This window comes from Halichoeres trimaculatus, unplaced genomic scaffold (assembly GCF_033239565.1).
Source record: "Halichoeres trimaculatus isolate MK-OKI-2021-1 unplaced genomic scaffold, fHalTri1.1 fHalTri1_scaffold_5, whole genome shotgun sequence".
Taxonomy (NCBI): Eukaryota; Metazoa; Chordata; class Actinopteri; order Labriformes; family Labridae; genus Halichoeres; species Halichoeres trimaculatus.
In genome coordinates this window covers 20,354,602-20,374,325 of record NW_027437183.1, presented here as the reverse complement: position 1 = coordinate 20,374,325, position 19,724 = coordinate 20,354,602, and the positions used below count along the sequence as shown (strand labels likewise).

The 19,724-nt window shown below is 40.5% G+C and overlaps 1 protein-coding gene across 1 annotated transcript in view; it reads right to left on the bottom strand.

Annotated features, from left to right (window-relative positions):
* The window catches only part of galnt9 (polypeptide N-acetylgalactosaminyltransferase 9), a 146,705-nt gene extending 127,668 nt beyond the window's left edge, over nt 1-19,037 (bottom strand). Inside the window, exon 1 of the mRNA XM_074670057.1 lies at nt 17,930-19,037. Within this exon, the coding sequence (XP_074526158.1) occupies nt 17,930-18,170 (241 nt within the window). The 5' untranslated portion in view covers nt 18,171-19,037. The remainder of the gene's footprint in view (nt 1-17,929) is intronic.
* Nucleotides 19,038-19,724: the final 687 nt, after the last annotated feature.

Here is a 19,724-nt window from a genome sequence, read left to right as displayed (position 1 = left end):
GTTGCTTCTTAAAAAAGAGAACAGATTTGCACAGAGACCTTCAGTCCAACAAGGACTCTTCACCTGCGTTTACTGACCTTTAAAGGGTCTGTGCGCCCTCATTAGAAACATTAAAGAGGTTGTGGTTATTTCTCCACAGTGCTGTGAACACACAGGTCCTCTCATCTGAAGTAAAGAGGCCAGACTGCGTCTCTGAGAGCTCAGTGGTGACTCAGAGCCTGGTCCCGGCCTCCTCATGTTCAGCTGCTTTGGTCTAACACAACCTCATCCAGCACCAGATTTAATGTGTCCGGCTTTAAATACCCCTCTGCTCTCATTAAAATGACTCATTGCTGATTTAACAGACCGTCACTTTGGCGCTCTGATGGTGACATTTTCAAAAGAGGAGGAGAGAAACGGGGCACAGAGTCAGAAACGAGATGTCGGGTGGTGAAAGACATATGTCTGCTCTCTGAGTCAGACTCTAGAGGAAGTGTGTGTAGTTTTTTGGATTGAGAAGAGTCCTCGACAGAATGTTTGATGCCAATATATCCTGTCATTCAGCGGGTAATCAATATTTGGTTGGTTTCTTTTAAAACCTAAATATAATCTCAATCTTTGGCAAACATCCTCCTACACTTTGTTAATGAAAACAGCGACACACTGGCAGACATGATGCAATGTATGCTTTGTTTACCAAGTATCTGCTTCTCAAAGATACTAAATGAATAGTCAGCGTGGATGTATAAATACAGAAACACTGGCAGCAGCTCTTAAATATTTTCATCAGCATTCATAGGGAAAATAACTTTAGTTTGCTATATATTTATAAGAGACACTACAATGATGTATGGATGGGTCAAAAAAGGTATCAAGTTATAAAAGGACAATCTTCAATTTTTCAAAACTTCTGAACATCAAATTTTTCTGTCTAATGACTGATAAATCATCCTTCTGATGCCCTTGCTCCTATCAGTTTCAAGAGTCATCCTCAGGTTATTACTTTATATAAAACACTGCTACTGTGGTTGAAACTGTAACTACAGGTCTATGTATCCTCTGCTATTGATGTCTGTCTGTTCAGGATGCTTTCTGTAAGTGCTGTGGTTGAACCCAAACATGACCTCAGTCTGAAGGCGCTCGCCAGGCCGTGCTGGAACTCTGCCCAAAGCAGCTACAACTATGTGTATAGACCATAGACAAAGTAAGGAGTCAACAGTCCTGTTGTGATTGACGCTAATCAGATTTGTTGCTGTTGCTTAATTGTTTACTATATTCCTCACTGATTACTCTATCTCAAGAAACTAATACAACCCCTAACTGATGGTTCATTCTGAAAGAGATATGATGCTCCATGTCATTCTTGAATCTGTCCTTCCTCAAAGCAAGGGATCTGAGCATTTTCCCACAAGGGCCACATTTGATTTTGTAAAAATTACCAAGGATCAGCAGCTCCTACTGACATATTCATTAACCATGAAAGCAACATATTAACGCTTCATTTGTTAACTATTTCTTTTAGTGATTTCTGTAACTGAGTGTGGTCAAACATACTTGTGCCATCATTACAGACATCGCCTGTCCCTTAATTGTCTCTTGATACCTGATGTTAAGTGGTCAGTTTTCTGCAGTGTTACATGCTCGTAAACATAAGCAAACTCTGCTTATGACCAGGTAAATTTTCTCCATTAGAGGAAGATATTGGGTGGAAAAGTCAGGATGTTTTTATAGCATGATCAGGATCTGGATTTTATCAGGAACATTTTTCATATTCAGACTTTTTTGACCTGAAAACAACATTTCAGACCTGAATATTTCTTATCCTGCATTCTGTGCTATTTTAATCAAACAGTTTTTGTCTTTTTTGCCCCATTTCATAACTTTAATATAGTCTTGTGTCCTCCGATGTGGTTTTTGAGCTCTCTCATTTTTCACATCATGATAAATCTATTAATTTAAAGACATCAGCTGTAAGGGTTGTTTAGTTTCTGCCGAATGTACAAAGTTTAGCTTTACATAAGTAATATATGCAAGGTTCAGATGTAGTTTAGTGAGACGTAGTTCTATGGTTTGGTTTGGCTTGTGCACCTAAAAGAAAATGTACATAATTTGGAACATGATTAATGTCAGTGACATGATAAAGCTGGGGGCCGTGTGAAAATAAACCTCAGGCCTGATTTTGGTCATGCCTGACCTGGGGTGATAAGCAGGTGGCTGTTTCTTTCAGTTTGGCTCTACACAGCAGTTGTGAGCTAGGGTTTCGAACCCCAGGGATTATACATACTCCCTCATTGTAAAACTATAAACAAAAACAGGAATTGCTTTTCATATAGAACCATGCAAACAGAAAATTTTTGATCTGTTTTTTTTTTTTTTGTTCAAGACCCCTGAGGTGACTAGACAGTTGTCTGATTTTCAGAAGAACTAAATTCATTATCTGAGGCCTTTTTCTTTGTTTTTTTGTGTTTTTTTAATTAATTTTTATTTATTTATTTACTTATGTTTATGTTTATTTAATTTTATTTATTTATTTATTTTATTTTATTTTATTTATTTATTTATTTATTTATTTATTTATTTATTTATTTATTTATTTATTTATTTATTTATTTATTTATGTATTTATTTATTTATTTATTTTTTATTTTTTATTTTTTATTTTTTTTTTGGGGGGGGGGGGGGGGGGGGGCTGTTAGGGTTTCCCTATTGCAGGGGGGCATTGGTCTCTATCCTTAAGGGTTGTGGGCTGATCAGTCATGGATTCCCTGCATGGCTTTAAATGGAGTTTTGCCCTTTCCTCTTTCTAAACATTAGTATTAAGACTCCTCGTAATAAAGCACATAGAGGAGGGTTTATACCTGCTTTTCGTCAACTGTCCTATGATAACTTTTGCTACAGTTACACTGCATAGATACAGATTCAGAAATCAGGGATGCTGGTTTAGCTCATTTGGCAGAGCAGGTGTCACAGAGCAAAATCACAGCTGGTATCAGCCACTTGTGCATTATCACTTCTTTTTTTCCCTACTCTCTTTGCAGCTATCCAATGAAGGATCAGAAAGACAGAAAAAGATTGATTTCTTTCAAAAAGTAAACCAGATACTAATGCACACACAGGCTTTTGTCTGTATTCTGATTAATTGCTAAGCGTTTCTTTTACAGTAGAAATTGGAAGAGAGGACTAATGAAATACACAAATATGGGATATGGAGGAGGATAAAGGGCTTTCCCTTCAGAAAGATGTATAAATTTAAATGCACATTGCACATAAAAGGCCTTTAGTTGATTAAGCTTGTTATTAACAAAAGCATGCTGTCAGCTTTCTTCCTATCTGTCTCTGCTGACTTTGACTGGTTAAAATTCCATGAAACTGCAGGATAATATCAGATAATTGCTATGCCAGCCAAGCTTTCAGTGTGGCCTCCACAGAAACATCGAGCTGTGTCTCTGTTCTCCACATCAACAGATGGACACACAGACAGTAAGTAAACAGTGCATACCAATGAAGAGCTCAGCTCTCAGCCTCAGCCCTCCAGGAGCTGCCGAGTAATCACCATATTTGGATGGCCTCGAATCCTCGGGTGCTACTGAAGATTTGTAATTGGAGCTGAATGGCTGCAAACTGGCTTCTCCCACGAGAGGGATTTAGCATGCCCTGCACCAGCCAGTGTGGTGGCATTTTGACAAGCATGGGTGGGGTTCACGTCACGGACAAGCCATCTGGCATCGCAGCAAAGTGTCACACTATAACACAGATACCCTCCAGGGCCGGAGACTCGAGTCTGGAGGGCCTTGACGTCTCTGTGTGAGTCTTGGAAGCAGGACAATATAGCTGCCAGCTTTGTTTTCTGCCTTATTTTGCCTCCCCCAGCTTCCACTTCCTCCACTGATGGAAGAAAACTCCATTACGGGATGAGAGGCCTGAAAATCTGATACACTGCCTTCTGTCTGACTGAAGCATTTCAGCAGAAGTTTTCGAATGTGACAGAAACTATAACACTGCGGAGCATTTGTTTCTGTGGCATTCAGCACACATTTGAGGCCTTATCTGAAAACTTTTGTGAATCTTTCAGCTGCTTCAACGTGGCACCTTGTAGGTAGTACATATCAGGATCCCATGAGATAAAGGGGTAATCTGTTTTGTGGTAGTGCCCCTATGGGGCAAGCCTTTGAGCAAGCAAGCCAGGTTTATCTGTTTATCTACCTGCCTTTCCCCCAGAGGAACACCCAGTTTGGAAGACAAACTTTCATCCCATAAATGTTGAGGTAAGTCAGTAACAAACTCCAGTGTTCAATACGACAGTGGACTGTGGTTGGTGAATATCACAGACTGCAGCTGTTTGTGAAAGTCTGGTTTATTTTAATTACCCAAGGTTCAATGGTACTGATGCTACCCATTTTCACTCATGATGGAGGGTACTCCTCTCTGTTTGAGGGCTTGAGCTCGGTAGAGTGAACACTCAAACTGAGATGAATGTTTGGGTCAAAGTTTCTTACAATGTGCTAAATAACGTTGCAGTAGTGGCCCCATCTACAGGGAACTGTAGCCTAGCTGGTGTGCAGGTTCTTATTGAAGGGGTTGAGCATCTGTAATCACCACTGCAATTACTAAAAGTATGTTACTCATACAACCCTACTTCAAAAACTTAAATATCCCTTGATGAGTTGGCCATCTTATACAAGTTATTATCATTATTATTATTTTTTATTGGAGGGGGCGGCCCACCAGATTCATACATTTGAAAAAATTAAAACACTAGTTCATTCATGGGCCTTTCATGAAGTGCAGTCTGAGTAGTGGCATCACACTGTCATATCGGCATCTATATTGATCTAAATACATACAGTGGATAAAAAAACACAAGGTTTTTGTGATGTAAGAAAAGGAAGACTAAAAAGGATAGTTTCAGAACTTTTTCCACTTTTAATGTATTTGTAGGTTGGTGTCTACCAGCATGGCACATCTTGACTTGGCGATGTTTGACCACTCTTCTTTGTTAAAACACTCCAAATTTATCAGATGGCATAGGAGGCCACCTCCTGCCCACTAGCTTCTCTCTTCAGCTCAGCCCACAGAATTTCAATGGGGTTCAGGTTTGGGCTCTAGCTGGGCCATTCTGAAACTTGAATCTTCTTCTGGTGAAGCCGTTATTGTGTTTATCGGTATGTATGCTTTTGGTTGTTGTCATACTAAAACATGATCTTCACCTTCAGCTTTCAGAAGCAGAAGCCTGAAGTTTTTGTGCCAACACTGATTGGTACTTGGGACTGATCATAGTTCCCTTCACCTTGACTAAGGCCCAGTTCCAGCTGAAGAAAAACAGCCGCAGAGCATGATGCTGTACATTGCCACTATGCTTCACTGTGGGCATGCTGCTCGTTTTCCGATGGCCAAATAGTTCAACCTTGGTTTCACTTTTGGGAGACTTCGTTTTTTTTGTTGTTGTTGTTGTTGTTGTTGTTGTTGTTGTTGTTTTTGTTCATTTCTTCTTCTTTTTTTTTCTTTTTTTTGTAAAATTTACGGGGTTTAATTGTTTTCTTTGTAAGAAAAATCTTCCTTTCATCATGCCACCCTAGCAAATAGACAGACATGAGAAGAAAATGAAAGATTGTTGTCACATGGACTACACAGTCAGAAGTTCCTTCCAGACACTCCAGCAGCTCCTTTAATGTTGCTGTTGGCCTCTGGGTAGCCAACCTGACCAGTGCCCTTCTTGTCTTTTAACCAGTTTTGGAATGATGTCCACTTCTTGGTAATACAGTCACTATTGCCATGCCATACTGTCTGCACTTGATGATGACTGTCTACATAGTGTTCATGATATACTTCATGGTACATCCAATGCTTTGAAAATTCTTTGATAGCCTGAGTGATACCCGATGTTGAGGGAGCTCTCTGCAGACCACTGACTTTTGCTGTAAGACACGACTAAGACAATGTTAAGAGGAGCTAAACAGTTTTATTTGGGGTAAATGAGAGGTGCCCTAAATGATGGCAGGTGTGGACCGACTCCTATTCAACATGATTTTGAATGTGACTAGTTAATTCTGAACACTTGTTCAAGTTTCTTTAATTTATCTTACATCACAAAAATCTTGCAGTTAACAGAGCTGTGTAGACTTTTTATGTCTACTGTAGATGCTGCCACAGACTGCTGTTTATAGGAGCAATACATAAATACAGCTCCCTCAAAAACAACTTCTCTGCATGGACAGGTTTTAATAGCCTGCATCCTACTCTCAGCACTGAAATAAACAATTCAAGAAATTTAAAGACAAATCTATCGTAAAAAAAAAAAAAAACACTTCAATGTATTAAAAATTTGCAAATGCCTGATTTAAACCCCAAAGCTGCTCTTACACGGCATCATTATCCTAATCCACAAATAGGTTGTTTTCAAACACAAGCCTTCAGAGAAAGAATCGGACAGTGTGTACGTGGGCTGAGCATCGTGATAACTCAGTGAGGATTAAGAGCTATTCCCCTGACGACTACAGGAGTTAAAAATGTATGTGCACTGATCCTGTGAGGCACTTTGTATAAAAGCATCAAGCAAGTGGGCTGTTATGTTCTGGTCAAAAAAAATGATGACAAAGAATACAAGCCATACTCTTATGTGCTGCACCCCGCATAAGTATGAATGCAGAGATGCTGCACTGTAAGCTGCAACAAATGAGCTTCATGATAATGGATATGTTGACTGTCAAGTAGTTTACTTCTTCAACTCAGACAAGAACATCAGCTGAATATGTTTTCCTCAAAAACCTGACACCTGCTTAATATCACCATCATGTCTGAATATTCCTCTGTCTCTGTGCTTGCGCCTAAAATCCTTTGTCCAACCTGCTCTGCCTTACTACATTAAACCGATAACCGTCGTAAATTATACAGCAACCTTCAGGAAGTGTTTGATTTGGCCTTTATAAGATGGAGCCCCACACTCAGGGTTGACCCCACTTTTAATGAATGATTTAAAGGTAAGAGTGGATTTGTGCATGTCCAAAAGTAATGCAGTCGACTTCTAAATATTGATGGTGAGGGGATTGAGCAATTGCCTGAAGAAGAGGAAAATAACAGCTTGGAGAGAGGTTTAAAGCTTCAAAGGCCAAAACAAATCCATGAAACATTGAGAGCTGGAGGAAGAGCTGCATTAATTCTAGCGCTGCCAATCATGACAGCAGCTGGCACGTCAGGAGGATAAACACTCTGATTTAGAAATTGGTAGCACCGGACCCCCAAATTATCTCTAAACAATGGATTGTTTGGTGACTTACGTAACACTGACAGAACACAAAATACACAACATCTGTGCAACAACTGCAGAGGCAGGACACTCAACATCCATCTACGATCTTTAACTTCAGCTGACACACAGAGAGGTGAAGAGATATAAAAGTCACGGGGGGGGGGGGGCAGAGAGAGGAAAGAAAGAAAGAAAGAAAGAAAGAAAGAAAGAAAGAAAGAAAGAAAGAAAGAAAGAAAGAAAGAAAGAAAACATCGCACTAAGACAAGAGGTCAGCTGGAGGCAATCTTTGTTCTACTAAGTGAACTTAAAGGTAGGGTCTGCAGGTTTTTCCTGAAAAATTAAATGTCAACTTTTACAGGAATAATCCTGCTCAATCATCTTCTATGGGCCTCTTTACATGTGTGTGTCAGGGTCTGTGTCTGCCTCAACCCCCTTCTCTGCCTAAATGTTGATGTTTTGGCTGTGGCAGGATATTTCTGGGTAGAGAGTAAGCGTGGTTTCCTCAGCCAATCACAGAGTGCCCAGCAAGAAAGAAAAACGAAACACCAAACAGATAAAGCTTTTTACCAAACGAAAGTGAAGCATGGCTCAACTTTCACTCTTTTTTAGGAGCGTGGAAAGCACAACAGGACAAAGAGCAACACAAGTTGGCTTTCTGCTTACCAGGTAAGTTCTGGATACCTGTGATTAGCTTGTGCTAACATGTTAAGTCAGGTGCACGGCTCTTGAGTTTCTCCCACGTAGCATGGTGCTACAGGTGGTTGCTGGGGTAGTGAATGTACTCACATAGTCATGGTCGGAGGCAGTGGGTGTGTGTTGCCACTGGAAATGAGCCAAGGAGGAAAAGGCAAGTTTGAATGTTTTGTTTCTAACAAGTAACAAATTCCAGCAGACCCTACCTTTAAGTCTGTGGATTCATGTAATAACAGTCGTTTCAAAATAATGCAGGAAATGTATTCTTAAGTGCATCGCACCCAATGAAATGTGAACATGTTAGAAAACAAAAGTCCTGGCAGCTTTTCCTGTACCTGATAGACATGTGTCCAATCCAAGGTGGTGATGAAAAAAGTTATATAAGTATCAAGGTGTGTGTGTGTGTGTGTGTGTGTGTGTGTGTGGGGGGGGGGGGGGGGTCGTCTTAGAAATAACTAAACTAGTTGAGGTTTGTTTAAGTGGCAGGCACACATTTCCTGAGTTGTTAGGTAAGAAAAAAGATTGTGGTTTCAGTCAGCACTTTACTTATTTCCTGTTTAATTCAGAAAATGAAACTCGTGTATTAAACTGATTCAGTACACAGAGTGATATATTTCAAGCATTTATTCATTTTAATTGTGATGATTATGGCTTATAGTTAATGAAAACCCCAATTTCAGTATTTCATAAAAAATGAGAACATTACATAAAACTAATGAAAATGATTTTTCATACAGAAATGTTGTCCTTCTGAAGAGCACATTCATTTATATTCACTCCATACTTGGTTGGGGATCTTTTTTGCATGAATTACTGCATTAATGCAGTGTGTCATAGAGGAGATCAGCCTGAAGCTCTGCTGAGGTGTTGTGAATGTCCAGGTTGCTTTGATTGGCTTAAGCTCATCTGTGTTACTGAGCCTCATGTCTCACAGCTTCCTCTCCATGATGCCTCATGGATTCTCTATGTGGTTCAGGTCTGAAGAGTTTGCTGACCAATCATTGGACATTCTATAAATAATACTCTTAAACACATGTTACTGGATTTTAACTGTTTTGTTTGACTTCAATTGTTGACTAATCATGGTAGTTATTTTGGTTTGTAAATAATTTCAAGTTTATATATTTCATGCTAATTGTCTGTACTCATTTCATTTCTGTGATGGCCTTAACTCTTTTTTTTAACTCACGTTGTTTTTCAATGTTATATGTATTCTCAGCATCATTGTAAATGATGGTCATCTTCGATAATCCCTCTGAGATCTTTAAATAAGGATGATGATAAAATTAAGCACGGTAATACCATGGTCAGCTAACCAGCTGTTAGTCTGGTAGTTCTGGCGCTGTGGACAAGAGCCAAGTCTTGCTGGAAAAAGCTTGACAACAGAAGGAAGCTTGTACTGCTCTAAAATTTCCTGGGAAACGTCTCCATTGACTGTGTACTTCAGAAAACACAGTGGACCAACAGCAGATTAATGACTATGGAAACTTCACCCAGGACTTCAAAGTACTTGGATTCTGTGCCTCTCCTCTCTTCCTCCAGACTCAGAGTCCTTTATTCACAAATGTAGTAAAAAAGACTTTTGTCTGAAACATGGAATTTGGACCGCCTGTATGTTTGTGGGACATGCAAGACCGAAAGTCAAAGTTTGTCAATCCTTTCCGTTTCAGTCTCCTTTCATCAACACCCCTGCAGACTTTTTGCTCCAAAATGCTGCATTATTGAACGTTTTTCAGAATAAATCAGCAACATCCCCTCCAGCTACTTTCCCAGCAAATAACTGAGACCATCAGAAAGCCAAAGAACAAACAATGCAGCATTATTTAGTCATACACATTAAAGCACTGTCAAGGTCATCCTACATACCGACCTGGGCAGATCATAGCAACCCCAAACCCACAGGCATCAACGTCTTTCTCCTTTAGATATGAGTTATACATTTATATAGGCAGGAATCTAAACTGTAATGTGCTTTCGATGAAGACGGTCAAACAGTTGAGGCACACTTGAGAATAAGAAATTGAACAGATAAAAAGGAAACAGATAAATAAAAAGCATCTATCTTAGCTATGAATGCACTTTACAACATACAGTGTGAGTTCACTGTCAAGTTGCACAAAGTGTAGAATGAACTGCACCCCATAACTTCTACCAAAGAGCTTAAGAATCAACTTTTTGTCCTTTTCTTCCTGTAGAACTGCACCATGTCAAATCTAGTTGTTTATCTTCTAACTGGATAAACCAAACTATTGCTGAAGGACACAGGTCTGCAGTATTTGTTAAGTGTGTTATCTGGTCAGATGTAAGCATTTCTGACTTGGTTTGGATCCCCAGTATGGGCTGAGATATGAGCAAAGAGAAAGTAATTTTGGGTCATATTGAATCTAAAAAGCATGACCTGAAATTTAATGTTAAGTTTCAAAATTGAATGTATTTGCTTTGATTTTTTTTAACCCACACAGGAACCCAACTCTCTATATTCCTTAAATTAATAAGTAAAAAAAAAAAACAAATCTAATTTCAATTTGCACAAGTAGGGATGGGTTCCAAATTAGGTCCTTTTGTAGGCACTGACAGAATTCTGTCTGTAGAACTGGTTCTCATTAAATCAAACGGTACCATGTTTAGGTAGTTGAATGCATTCATGTGACTGTGAGGGAGGGGAAGAGTTGGAGATTTTCCTACTGAACACAGCATTGCAAGTTTATATATTGAGAAATAAATATGTTCAATAAAAAAACTTTTATTATTAAACAAATTAAAACTAATACCACATAAACACACAAAAAAGTACTTAAATTGATATTGAGTGCCAATACTGATTGCCAGGTACCAGGCATTGGTACTGTATCATTTCAAATGCTAAAGGTACCCATTCCAATACATTAGGAAGAGTAATGGAGCACAGGTTCACAAAAATCCTCTTCACATTTGCAAAAACGTCTTTATGGTCTTTGGCTGATGGCGCTATTTCAATGATGAACACCAGTGAATGAAGAACCAGGTTTGCTTGAAACTAAAAACTATATTTATAGGTTGCAGCAATAGCTACAGCAGTGCAAACGTTTAAATTGTGTTTTGAGGGGGGTTTTCTGATACATGACTCTAAATGTAAAAAATTATAAATTCTGAGCAAACTTGACAAGGGGTACAGCCAAAGACTGTTAAGACCTTTTCATGGATGTGAAGAGAATTTTGTGCTTCCGTGCTAAATGAAGCTTCCCAACAGATGTAGATAGCATTGTAGCTGTGACATGCTGAACTGAAATTGAATAGTGAAACTGAATCTGAATTGTAAAAACTGAAGGACTAAGGAGAGTTGAATTTTCAGGTAGGTAAAATACAATTTCAAATCAAACAAATCAGTTCCAAAACAGTAAATTCAATTTTAGATCATCCTTTTCTAACTCAATATAACACTTGAAATTCAGTTTCTAGTGGAATAAATCTCAGCCCACAGCCCAGGTATATAGTGAGAGCATTCAAAATCAATTCAGGGAAATTTCTTCCAAATTCTCAGAAACACACTGTCAACAATCTAATAGCAGGGAGCAAAAGAAAATCCATTTTAACATTTATTACCCTGCCAGAAATACTGGCCTCTATGTTCCTCCTTTATTAATATCATCATTGAAGTCTGGTAATAAAATTACTCATGACTCTGGGTATACAAAGTAAATACGCAGAAATCTGGCTCCATCTGAGAGAGCTGTTATTTTCTGCTGCTGGGAGCTGATTGTCAGGTTAGTTGCAGAATTCATTAACACGATTCCTCAAGGCTGGGCAGAATTGATTCTTATCTGTTTTTGAAGCTGTTTTGTCGACCAGACTAGAGCCTCATCTCCTCGTCATTATTGGAATATATTTTGTATCACGAGGATTCATATCACTGTGATGTGGTGTCCCTGCAGCTGCCATTACACCCTGCATGACAACATAGAGTCACACTGCGATGCCTATCATAAGGACACAGTCTGAGCATCAAGTGTGTGAGTGTGACATTTTTCACTTCCCATCATGTCTTTGGTCCCTCAGGTTTCGCACATAACCAGCACTGGTTTCTGTTCCATAATTGGGCATCACAGATAAGAGGCATATCTGGTGCTGCAGCTGGGCCTTCAAGGCTGCCATCCCATCAGCACCTACGCATCAGGAGGAGGCCAGGAGTGACACGCATGGCTGATGACAAAAGCTGCGATGCGAGCGAAGCTGGGCTAAAACAATGACACACAGAGCAGTGGTCAGAGGAGTGCAGTGAACAGTAGCTCATTTAATAAAAGCTAGACCAATACCTTGTTTTAGAAGAAGCTTATTGTTGGAAGACTGCCCTGAATGACAAAACAGTAGAGGGGAGGGAGGCATAAAAAAACATTAGATCCACCTGAAAATGTATAAAAATGAAATTGTTTATCTATTAAAGCCTTTAAATGCTTTTGTACACAATTTAGACTCACAGTAAAACATCTGCTATAGTACTGGCCTTTGTGAATTTTATTTTAATGGCACATTTTTCTCTCACTCTTTAAAATCAAAAATGAGTAAAACCTGCATGAATTCCCAGACTTCGAAAAAGGTTTTAAAAATGATTCATAACATAAATGAATTATCCAACCCCTGTTCTAATCTTTCCTAAAGCCTGAAACATGAGTCACAAATACAAGCATGCTTTTATAAAACCTTGTACACCTAAAAATGTCTGAAAATTACCATGTTGCTAGCTGGGTATCCCATTCACTACATAGCTACTTACCAGTGAATCTTTTTTCTTTTTTTTCTTTTTCAAATTAATACTAATTCGAGAATGGGTTTTAAAAATGGGTGCATGTCCGTCATTGGGCTGTGCACTTTGTGGCCCTATGACTCAACCTGTCTGTTATTAGTCAGATTGAATGGAACATTTTACTGTGAATTAAAACAAGGTTCACAAGTCCAACTTAAATGACCCAGCACTGAACCAAAGTGAGCTTTTCTACTTCTTCAATGACATTATCTTTTCATGATTTTCCACTGTTGTTGCCCAACTGTATTTTATTTATCATCACTCAATCTTCAAAGAAAGGGTGTTTTTCTTTTCAATTCTTTATACTAGTACCCCCAAAGTAACTTTATATGATGAACTTCTTCGATTAACTTCTCCTCCTCTTTGGAGGAGCAGAGCTATGGGCAGACCTTGGTGTTTGAGGCCTGCCCGTCCGACAGTCATGAACCAGTCATGGCCTCATCATTTTGGGGATAGCTTAAAAAAATCTGAACATGTTTAGTAAAAACATCAAACATTAATACTGTTTATCCATGTTTAAAATAAGGGAAAGCAGAATACCCCCTCTTTAATGTTGTAGATTTCCTTGCTGTTGCCTAACCTACCCTTGGTTTTACCACAGCGGATAAACAGCGCTTTCGTACTTAGGGTCTAAGATTCTGACTCAAGACCAACAAAGTTTCTGGTTTTCAGGATTTATAGCTCTTCTTGGACTTCAACACAGATGGCTCGGACTTTGACTCAAACTTACTGACTTAACTTTTAATTGCAATTTATTAAAAGATAAAAGATTTAGCATCACATGTTCCAGATCCCAGCTGACTCGGATTTGGACTCTCATGAAGACTAGGACACTTGGACTGAACTTGGTTTTCAGAATTATTAACTCAACTGGAACACTAAAACGAACTTCTTTTGTTGGAGTGATATGACTGCTGTTAATCTGCTGAGAGGCAGGCTAACAGTGTGCTACTGAGAAATTACAGGTAGCTGCTACAGCATGTTGACCAATCAGAATCAAGCGTTTCAAACAGCAGAGTAATTTGCAAAATATGAAAACACAGGGAAGAGAAATGTTCTTCAAAAACTGATGCAGTTTTGTTAAACAGACATCAAGAGTCATCTTCAAAATTCCCACATGAACACTGAACTTCAACTATGCGTCAGATAAACTTTACTGCTCTGCGTATCCCCGTCTGTCTCTTTCCTAATAACGGCGGCTAATCTTATTTGTGTCTGGTGTTCATTAAGTCAGACTACAGGGCTTCAGCAGGTAAGTACCACATGGAGGTATTTGTTGCTTCTAATGCAGTACTTAAGGTCAAACAGCTGCTTTATAAGCCTGTTAACAAGCTTAAAACCTCCTCATCTGATTACCCGACGACGGTGGCCTCCGCTGCAGAGCCGTGCTGCTGATAACCCTCATGTTGCTCGTTTGTGCGCTGAATGGACGGCTGATAAAGCTTGACCGCTGTTTTCTTGTTGGGAGTCTGGTGACCATCCATCAGACTACCATAAAAGAAGAATTCTGCGACTTGTTTATGTCCTTCAAATCTAATTGGGCCTCACTGCAGCTCCCACGATATGCCATTGGTAGGCAATAAACAACGGAGGGAATGGGCAATTACTTCATATCGCTGCTGGACATGGTAATAGTTATTGGCGCACTGAGTCCCCCTCTCACCATAGTTATTCCCAGTGGCCATAGAACACAATTTGTGGTCTGTGCAGGATTCAGGAAAAGAAGAGCAGTGACCTGGGATATGAGGATATGATTAAATGTGCCATTAAAGAGCTCAAGACAAATCATGGAGGGACTGTGACAGCAAGAGAATGATTGTGGACTGTGTGTAACCTTTGGGACACACTCGTACTGTCAAAGAAAAATACACAACTGGAACTGATTCCATTTTCTGTCTCAGACTTTGTTTGCACAGAAGTAGATTTAAGTGTGTGTAAGGAGGATTATCCTTACAATGAACATCTTGACCGTTAAGATTAATAAAATGAGCACCTTGACTTATGTGAAGCCCAATCTGGGCTCAGTGTAACAGTCTGACACTTTTCAAATCATTAGTGGATATGTCTTAAATGGCTTAAAATCTGCCAATACCGAGTCCTGATTTGATACTTGGGTTTGCTGAGATAAACTTAAACAGCCTCACTAAACTAAAGTGAGGCTGCACATTTTTTTGTTTTGTGTTTAACAACATTGACAAGTAAAAAATAATAGTTAAAATGAAGAGAGTCCTGAAAAAGATGCTTGAAACAGCAGTGGCTGTATGTATTCTAGATACCATAAGCTATGATTAGTTTTCTTTTCCTTAAGCAAGGGGTCACCAGCTGCTATTTTTCAGGTCATGGGCTGAAATGTTTGAGATCTCTGGGCTAAAGAAGTATACATGGAGGATTCTGTTTCTGTATTTAAATGATTTTATCCTGAACAACGTGTGTTTGTGTGTGTGTGTGTGTGTGTGTGTGTGTGTGTGTGTGTGTGTGTGTGTGTGTGTGTGTGTGTGTGTGTGTGTGTGTGTGTGTGTGTGTGTGTGTGTGTGTGTGTGTGTGTGTGTGTGTGTGAGAAACCCTGCTCCAGTTGGCAAGAGCGCATCCGTCTTCATCTCCTCCTCCAGCTACACATTACAAAAAGATTTTGTGGCAAGACAGAAAGTCAGGCCAGACCAGCTCCATAATAATGCTTTTATGCAAAAGGAAGTTCCTTCGTTAAAAATAAAGTCCTCTGAATTTCAATGAAGGAAAAATTGACTCAAAGTGCATCTTGCAAATTGTCTGATATTTCTCATTCAGCCTCTCACGGTGGCTCTGCAAAATTCTCTCAAAACACACAGTTTCACGCCAAGTAACGGCAACATGTGGAAGAAGGACAAATCTAAGACAGGTAGACACATCGAATCTGACACCTGAGGATGGCAGGATCAACGTGGCTACCAACTTAAACAACAGACAAACATGATTTTTATCCGATGCATGGGACTCTAGCTGGTGATGATCACCTGAATGAAGCTAAAAACACATTTTATCCATGAAAGATTTTATAAACAAAGACCCTTTTCTCCTGCCTCTGTATCCTGAGTCTGGAAGGGGATGGATGCCCAAATTCATGTTTTAAAAATACTCTGATTAAAGATTGCATGAGACAAATATGGGCATGGAAAGCCCCGTTGTGTGATCTCAGTGATAAAAAGAAGAAGTATTTCTTTGTCTGTCTGTCCTTACATAAGTCTGCAGACACAAAGAGTTTCTGTCCCTCTGCAGTGATACTGAGACTGAACGGCTCAGTTGCATTCTATCTATATAAAGTGAAGTGACTGAGAGGATGCATTGTATTTCTTTCTTTTTTTCTTTTTTTTGTGCTGCATGCTTGTTGGCTTAGCGCCACATGCCAAGCATAACTCAAAGTGACAGAATGACCCTCAAATAGTCACCACAGCTTGGGCATAGTAACAAGATCCTGCAGACACAGCCTGCAGTCGCTCTGTTTCTGCCGCGAGCTGTGAAACATCCTTAACTACTTGAGAAAACAGTTAAATGGACTGTCAAGACATTTTTTACTGCTCCCTTCCAACAGAGGAATCAGCTCAAATGAGATAAAAGAAAAGTGGAGATCTTATTTTCTTTCTTCTGTGCTCTTGAAGTCAGGGTTTATTTTTCCAGGCTTCCGGGAGGATGAAGTGAGGTTTCATAAATGGTGTTTAAATATCTGTGACCTCTGCTGGTGACCGGTGTGAAATACAACAACACAAACAGAGCCTGCCTCCTGCTTCACGATCTCCACTCTCCCCTGGAGCCCTTTCAGCCTGAGCTAAAGCATCCTGTAATTTACACACATGATGAAGTCACAGATCCCCATGAGAACAGGAGCTGGTGTGAACAGAAATAGACTTTACTGATGGATTAGAAACAATCAGGAGCACCTTACTGGGAAGAAACGCTCTGCTGTGATGCTGATTTCTCATTACTTGAGTATATAACAAGATGTAGTACTTGGTTTAGTAGCAGCAACACTCTCGACGTGTCAAATGCTCTCTATCAGCGCTGCTGGAATGTTTCAGATTACAGATACATTTGAGGGTGTGTTTTTCATAAGAGGAGAAATGTAGCAGTGCTTTTAATTTTCCTCTTCATATATCACAGTAATTATGGCGTTTTCTTGGTTTAGAAACACTGCTCAGAATATTTAGTCCATTAAAGGAATGAATTTAATATTCAAGAGAAAATGGCAGCCAATTTCTCTCCCGTTTGTTATTTGGCACTCTGAATTATGAACATTTTATTAGGAGCACCGTTTTATGTGCCTGGTATTCACTCAATAAAGCCCATTTACTCTGTCTTATTAATGTAATAATTGAGTACATTCACCTGACATGATGACTGAATATTAAAACGTAAAGTGGAGGAGGGTGTTGATTTTAAAATGCATCTTAAGACATAAAAAGATGTCTGCGCATCATAGATTTTATAAGCTTTTCAAAAACTTGCATCCTCAGATCAACTCCTTAACCATCCCTCTGAACAATGACGTATAAATCCTTATTTTCTCTGTTATCAGTTGTGATTGTGCAGATTTCCCACAGGAAAGCCTGACTTTAAGTAAGAGTCATGTGTAACCTAACCTGATTTTAAAGACCTCTGAGATCCAACCTGCTCCCTCAGACTAATGACCACGTGAGGACACCCCACTCTGTCATTCTGCTATAAAGCCACTACATCTGACTCTCCTTCAAAACTCAGACAGCTTGTTAAATCTGATCTGTTTCACCAGCTGAGCCTCCGGTGGAATGAACCGCCGCTGACACAGAGACGGACTCCCTCTGAGTGGGTTCCTATAGCGACCTGCATGCATCAGTACTCCAAGCATAAGTTTATGTGAAGTTTACAACAAGTCAATTATGGGTGAGGGGTGTCACAGTGTGAAGGGCTGTTAAAGTAACAGCCCAGTAAAGGCTGTCAATGCACATGCAGCAAGTGTTGCACTGTGATACATCAGCCCGCTTCATTAGCTCCCTAACAAGCTGCAGACCCTCACTCAGTGACACATGACATGGTTTCATGTGCAGATAAAACCAGACATGTGGCTATCAAATCAATATGTTTGTGTATGCACACCAGTTGGGAAAATGTGATCTGAAGTGTGCAAGAGAGCAGAATAACTTTCAGTGTGGGGTTTTGTTTGGAGTTGTTTGGACTTATTTTATTTTAATGATCATTCATTTTCAGCTCAGTAAGTTTCCTACCGTTCAGCTGGTTGTAGACCACATCCTCCAGCCTCTCCAGCCTCTGCAGAATAGACTGCCTGTCCACCAAGTTGGAAACTTTGCCATTCCTGGCTCGCAGCCTCTGGTCAGAAATACGCCCAATCTGGATGAGTTCCTCGGACCGGTCCTGGATCCTGCAGTACACCGAGAACAGAATAATCCCCACGAACACCAAAATGTTGACGGTCAGCAAAGTTTTGATTTTGCGTGCCACAGCCATGAAAGAGCAGATTGTCCGGCTGACTTCAGTCAAGCCCGGCAGCTGTCCGCATGTGTGGTGGTGGCCTGTGAACGCTTTGCTTTGCCACCTTACTGAGTGATGCAGGAGGCTTGGTTTTCCGCTCGGGAGGAGAAGGTCAACTCCGTTCAGCACCGCGGACAGCTCCGGAGGCTACGCTCACTTCAGCAGCCGGGCATCACGGCCGTCACGCGGACACTCAAGGTTGGAGAGGATGCTGTGGGCTCCGTGTTCGGCTTTGCGTCTCTATTCGGGCTTCGGGAGCCGAGAAACAGCTTGCACACGCTTTGCCGTCGCTTGTGCTACATATTACGAGCGAGACATGACGCCAGGGAAGGCATTCATCCTCTCTTACAGCCTACGGCAACTGCAAAAAACATCCCCCTCTCCGACGAATCTTTAGCCCCGAAACGTCTCGTCCATCTTACCGGAGATGCACTGCAATGGTCTCTCGCGTGGCAGCATCCTCATGCAATCCTTGCTCTGCTGTGACATCCCTCTCCTCAAAGGCGTTATGGTCACTCAATCCGTCCCGAAACCCGAGCAGCGTCTGTCCAGACTAATATGTGCATGCTTCAAAAACAAGGCGGCGTTTCTCTTTCTCTCCCCCCCTCTCGCTCCTTCTCTCTCTTTCTCCCGCGCGCGCTCTCGCTTCTCTTTGCTAACTCCCTCCGTGTCTCGCGCTGGGCTTGTGCTCCGTCAGTCCATTGTTGTTCCTCGTGAAGGTGGTGTGAGGGAGTCGGGTGAGTTGAGAGCAGATTTGCCCTCAAATGCGGTTGAGGATACACAGCCGGACTCTGGCATGCTGTCTCTCTCTGTGCTCCTCCTCCTCCTCCTCCTCCTCCTCTCTGTCAGGGAGGAAGAGCCTCTTTCGCTGCTACGTCCTGACGTTTAGCGGCATAATCATGAATATGCACGAGCAGTGTTTGTCTCGCAGGAACACACAAACAGCAGGAATATGAGAGCATCGAATAGTTCCACTTGGACGAACAGCCGTTTCCGAGTGTCACCCAATGAAGTGTGAAAGACGGGTTAACATTTTTCATATTGCTCCCTAATACGAAGGTTAGTTTCCATCTCACCTCTGCCATCGCCTGAAGCACAAGAAAAGCTCAAGTGCTCTCCATGTTTCATACATCCTATGTTTTAATTTGCATGTTATGTAACTGTCCCTGTCTATATGCATGATCAACCTCAGGAATGTAATCATCATATCATCAATCACATGCATGGACGGAGTTTGAGCTGTGTTAAATTAGAACTAACATGCCCTGCACACTGAACAAACAGCATCTTTCAAGTTGGGAAAACAATGGAGCTGTTAAGCATTTTTTTTTTTCAACCAACTATTGATTTCTCAGTATAACCCATAGTTAGACAGTTCGACCCTGAAGCAGAAGACCAGCTAAAGTCCTTGTGAGGACTTTATATGTGATCTTGAAGTAGTCTCACCCTTATATATTTGCCTGTTTACAATCTACCACACTAAACAGCAAAGTTAAGCAATGAGAAGTGAGATTTATTTTGTAATTATGA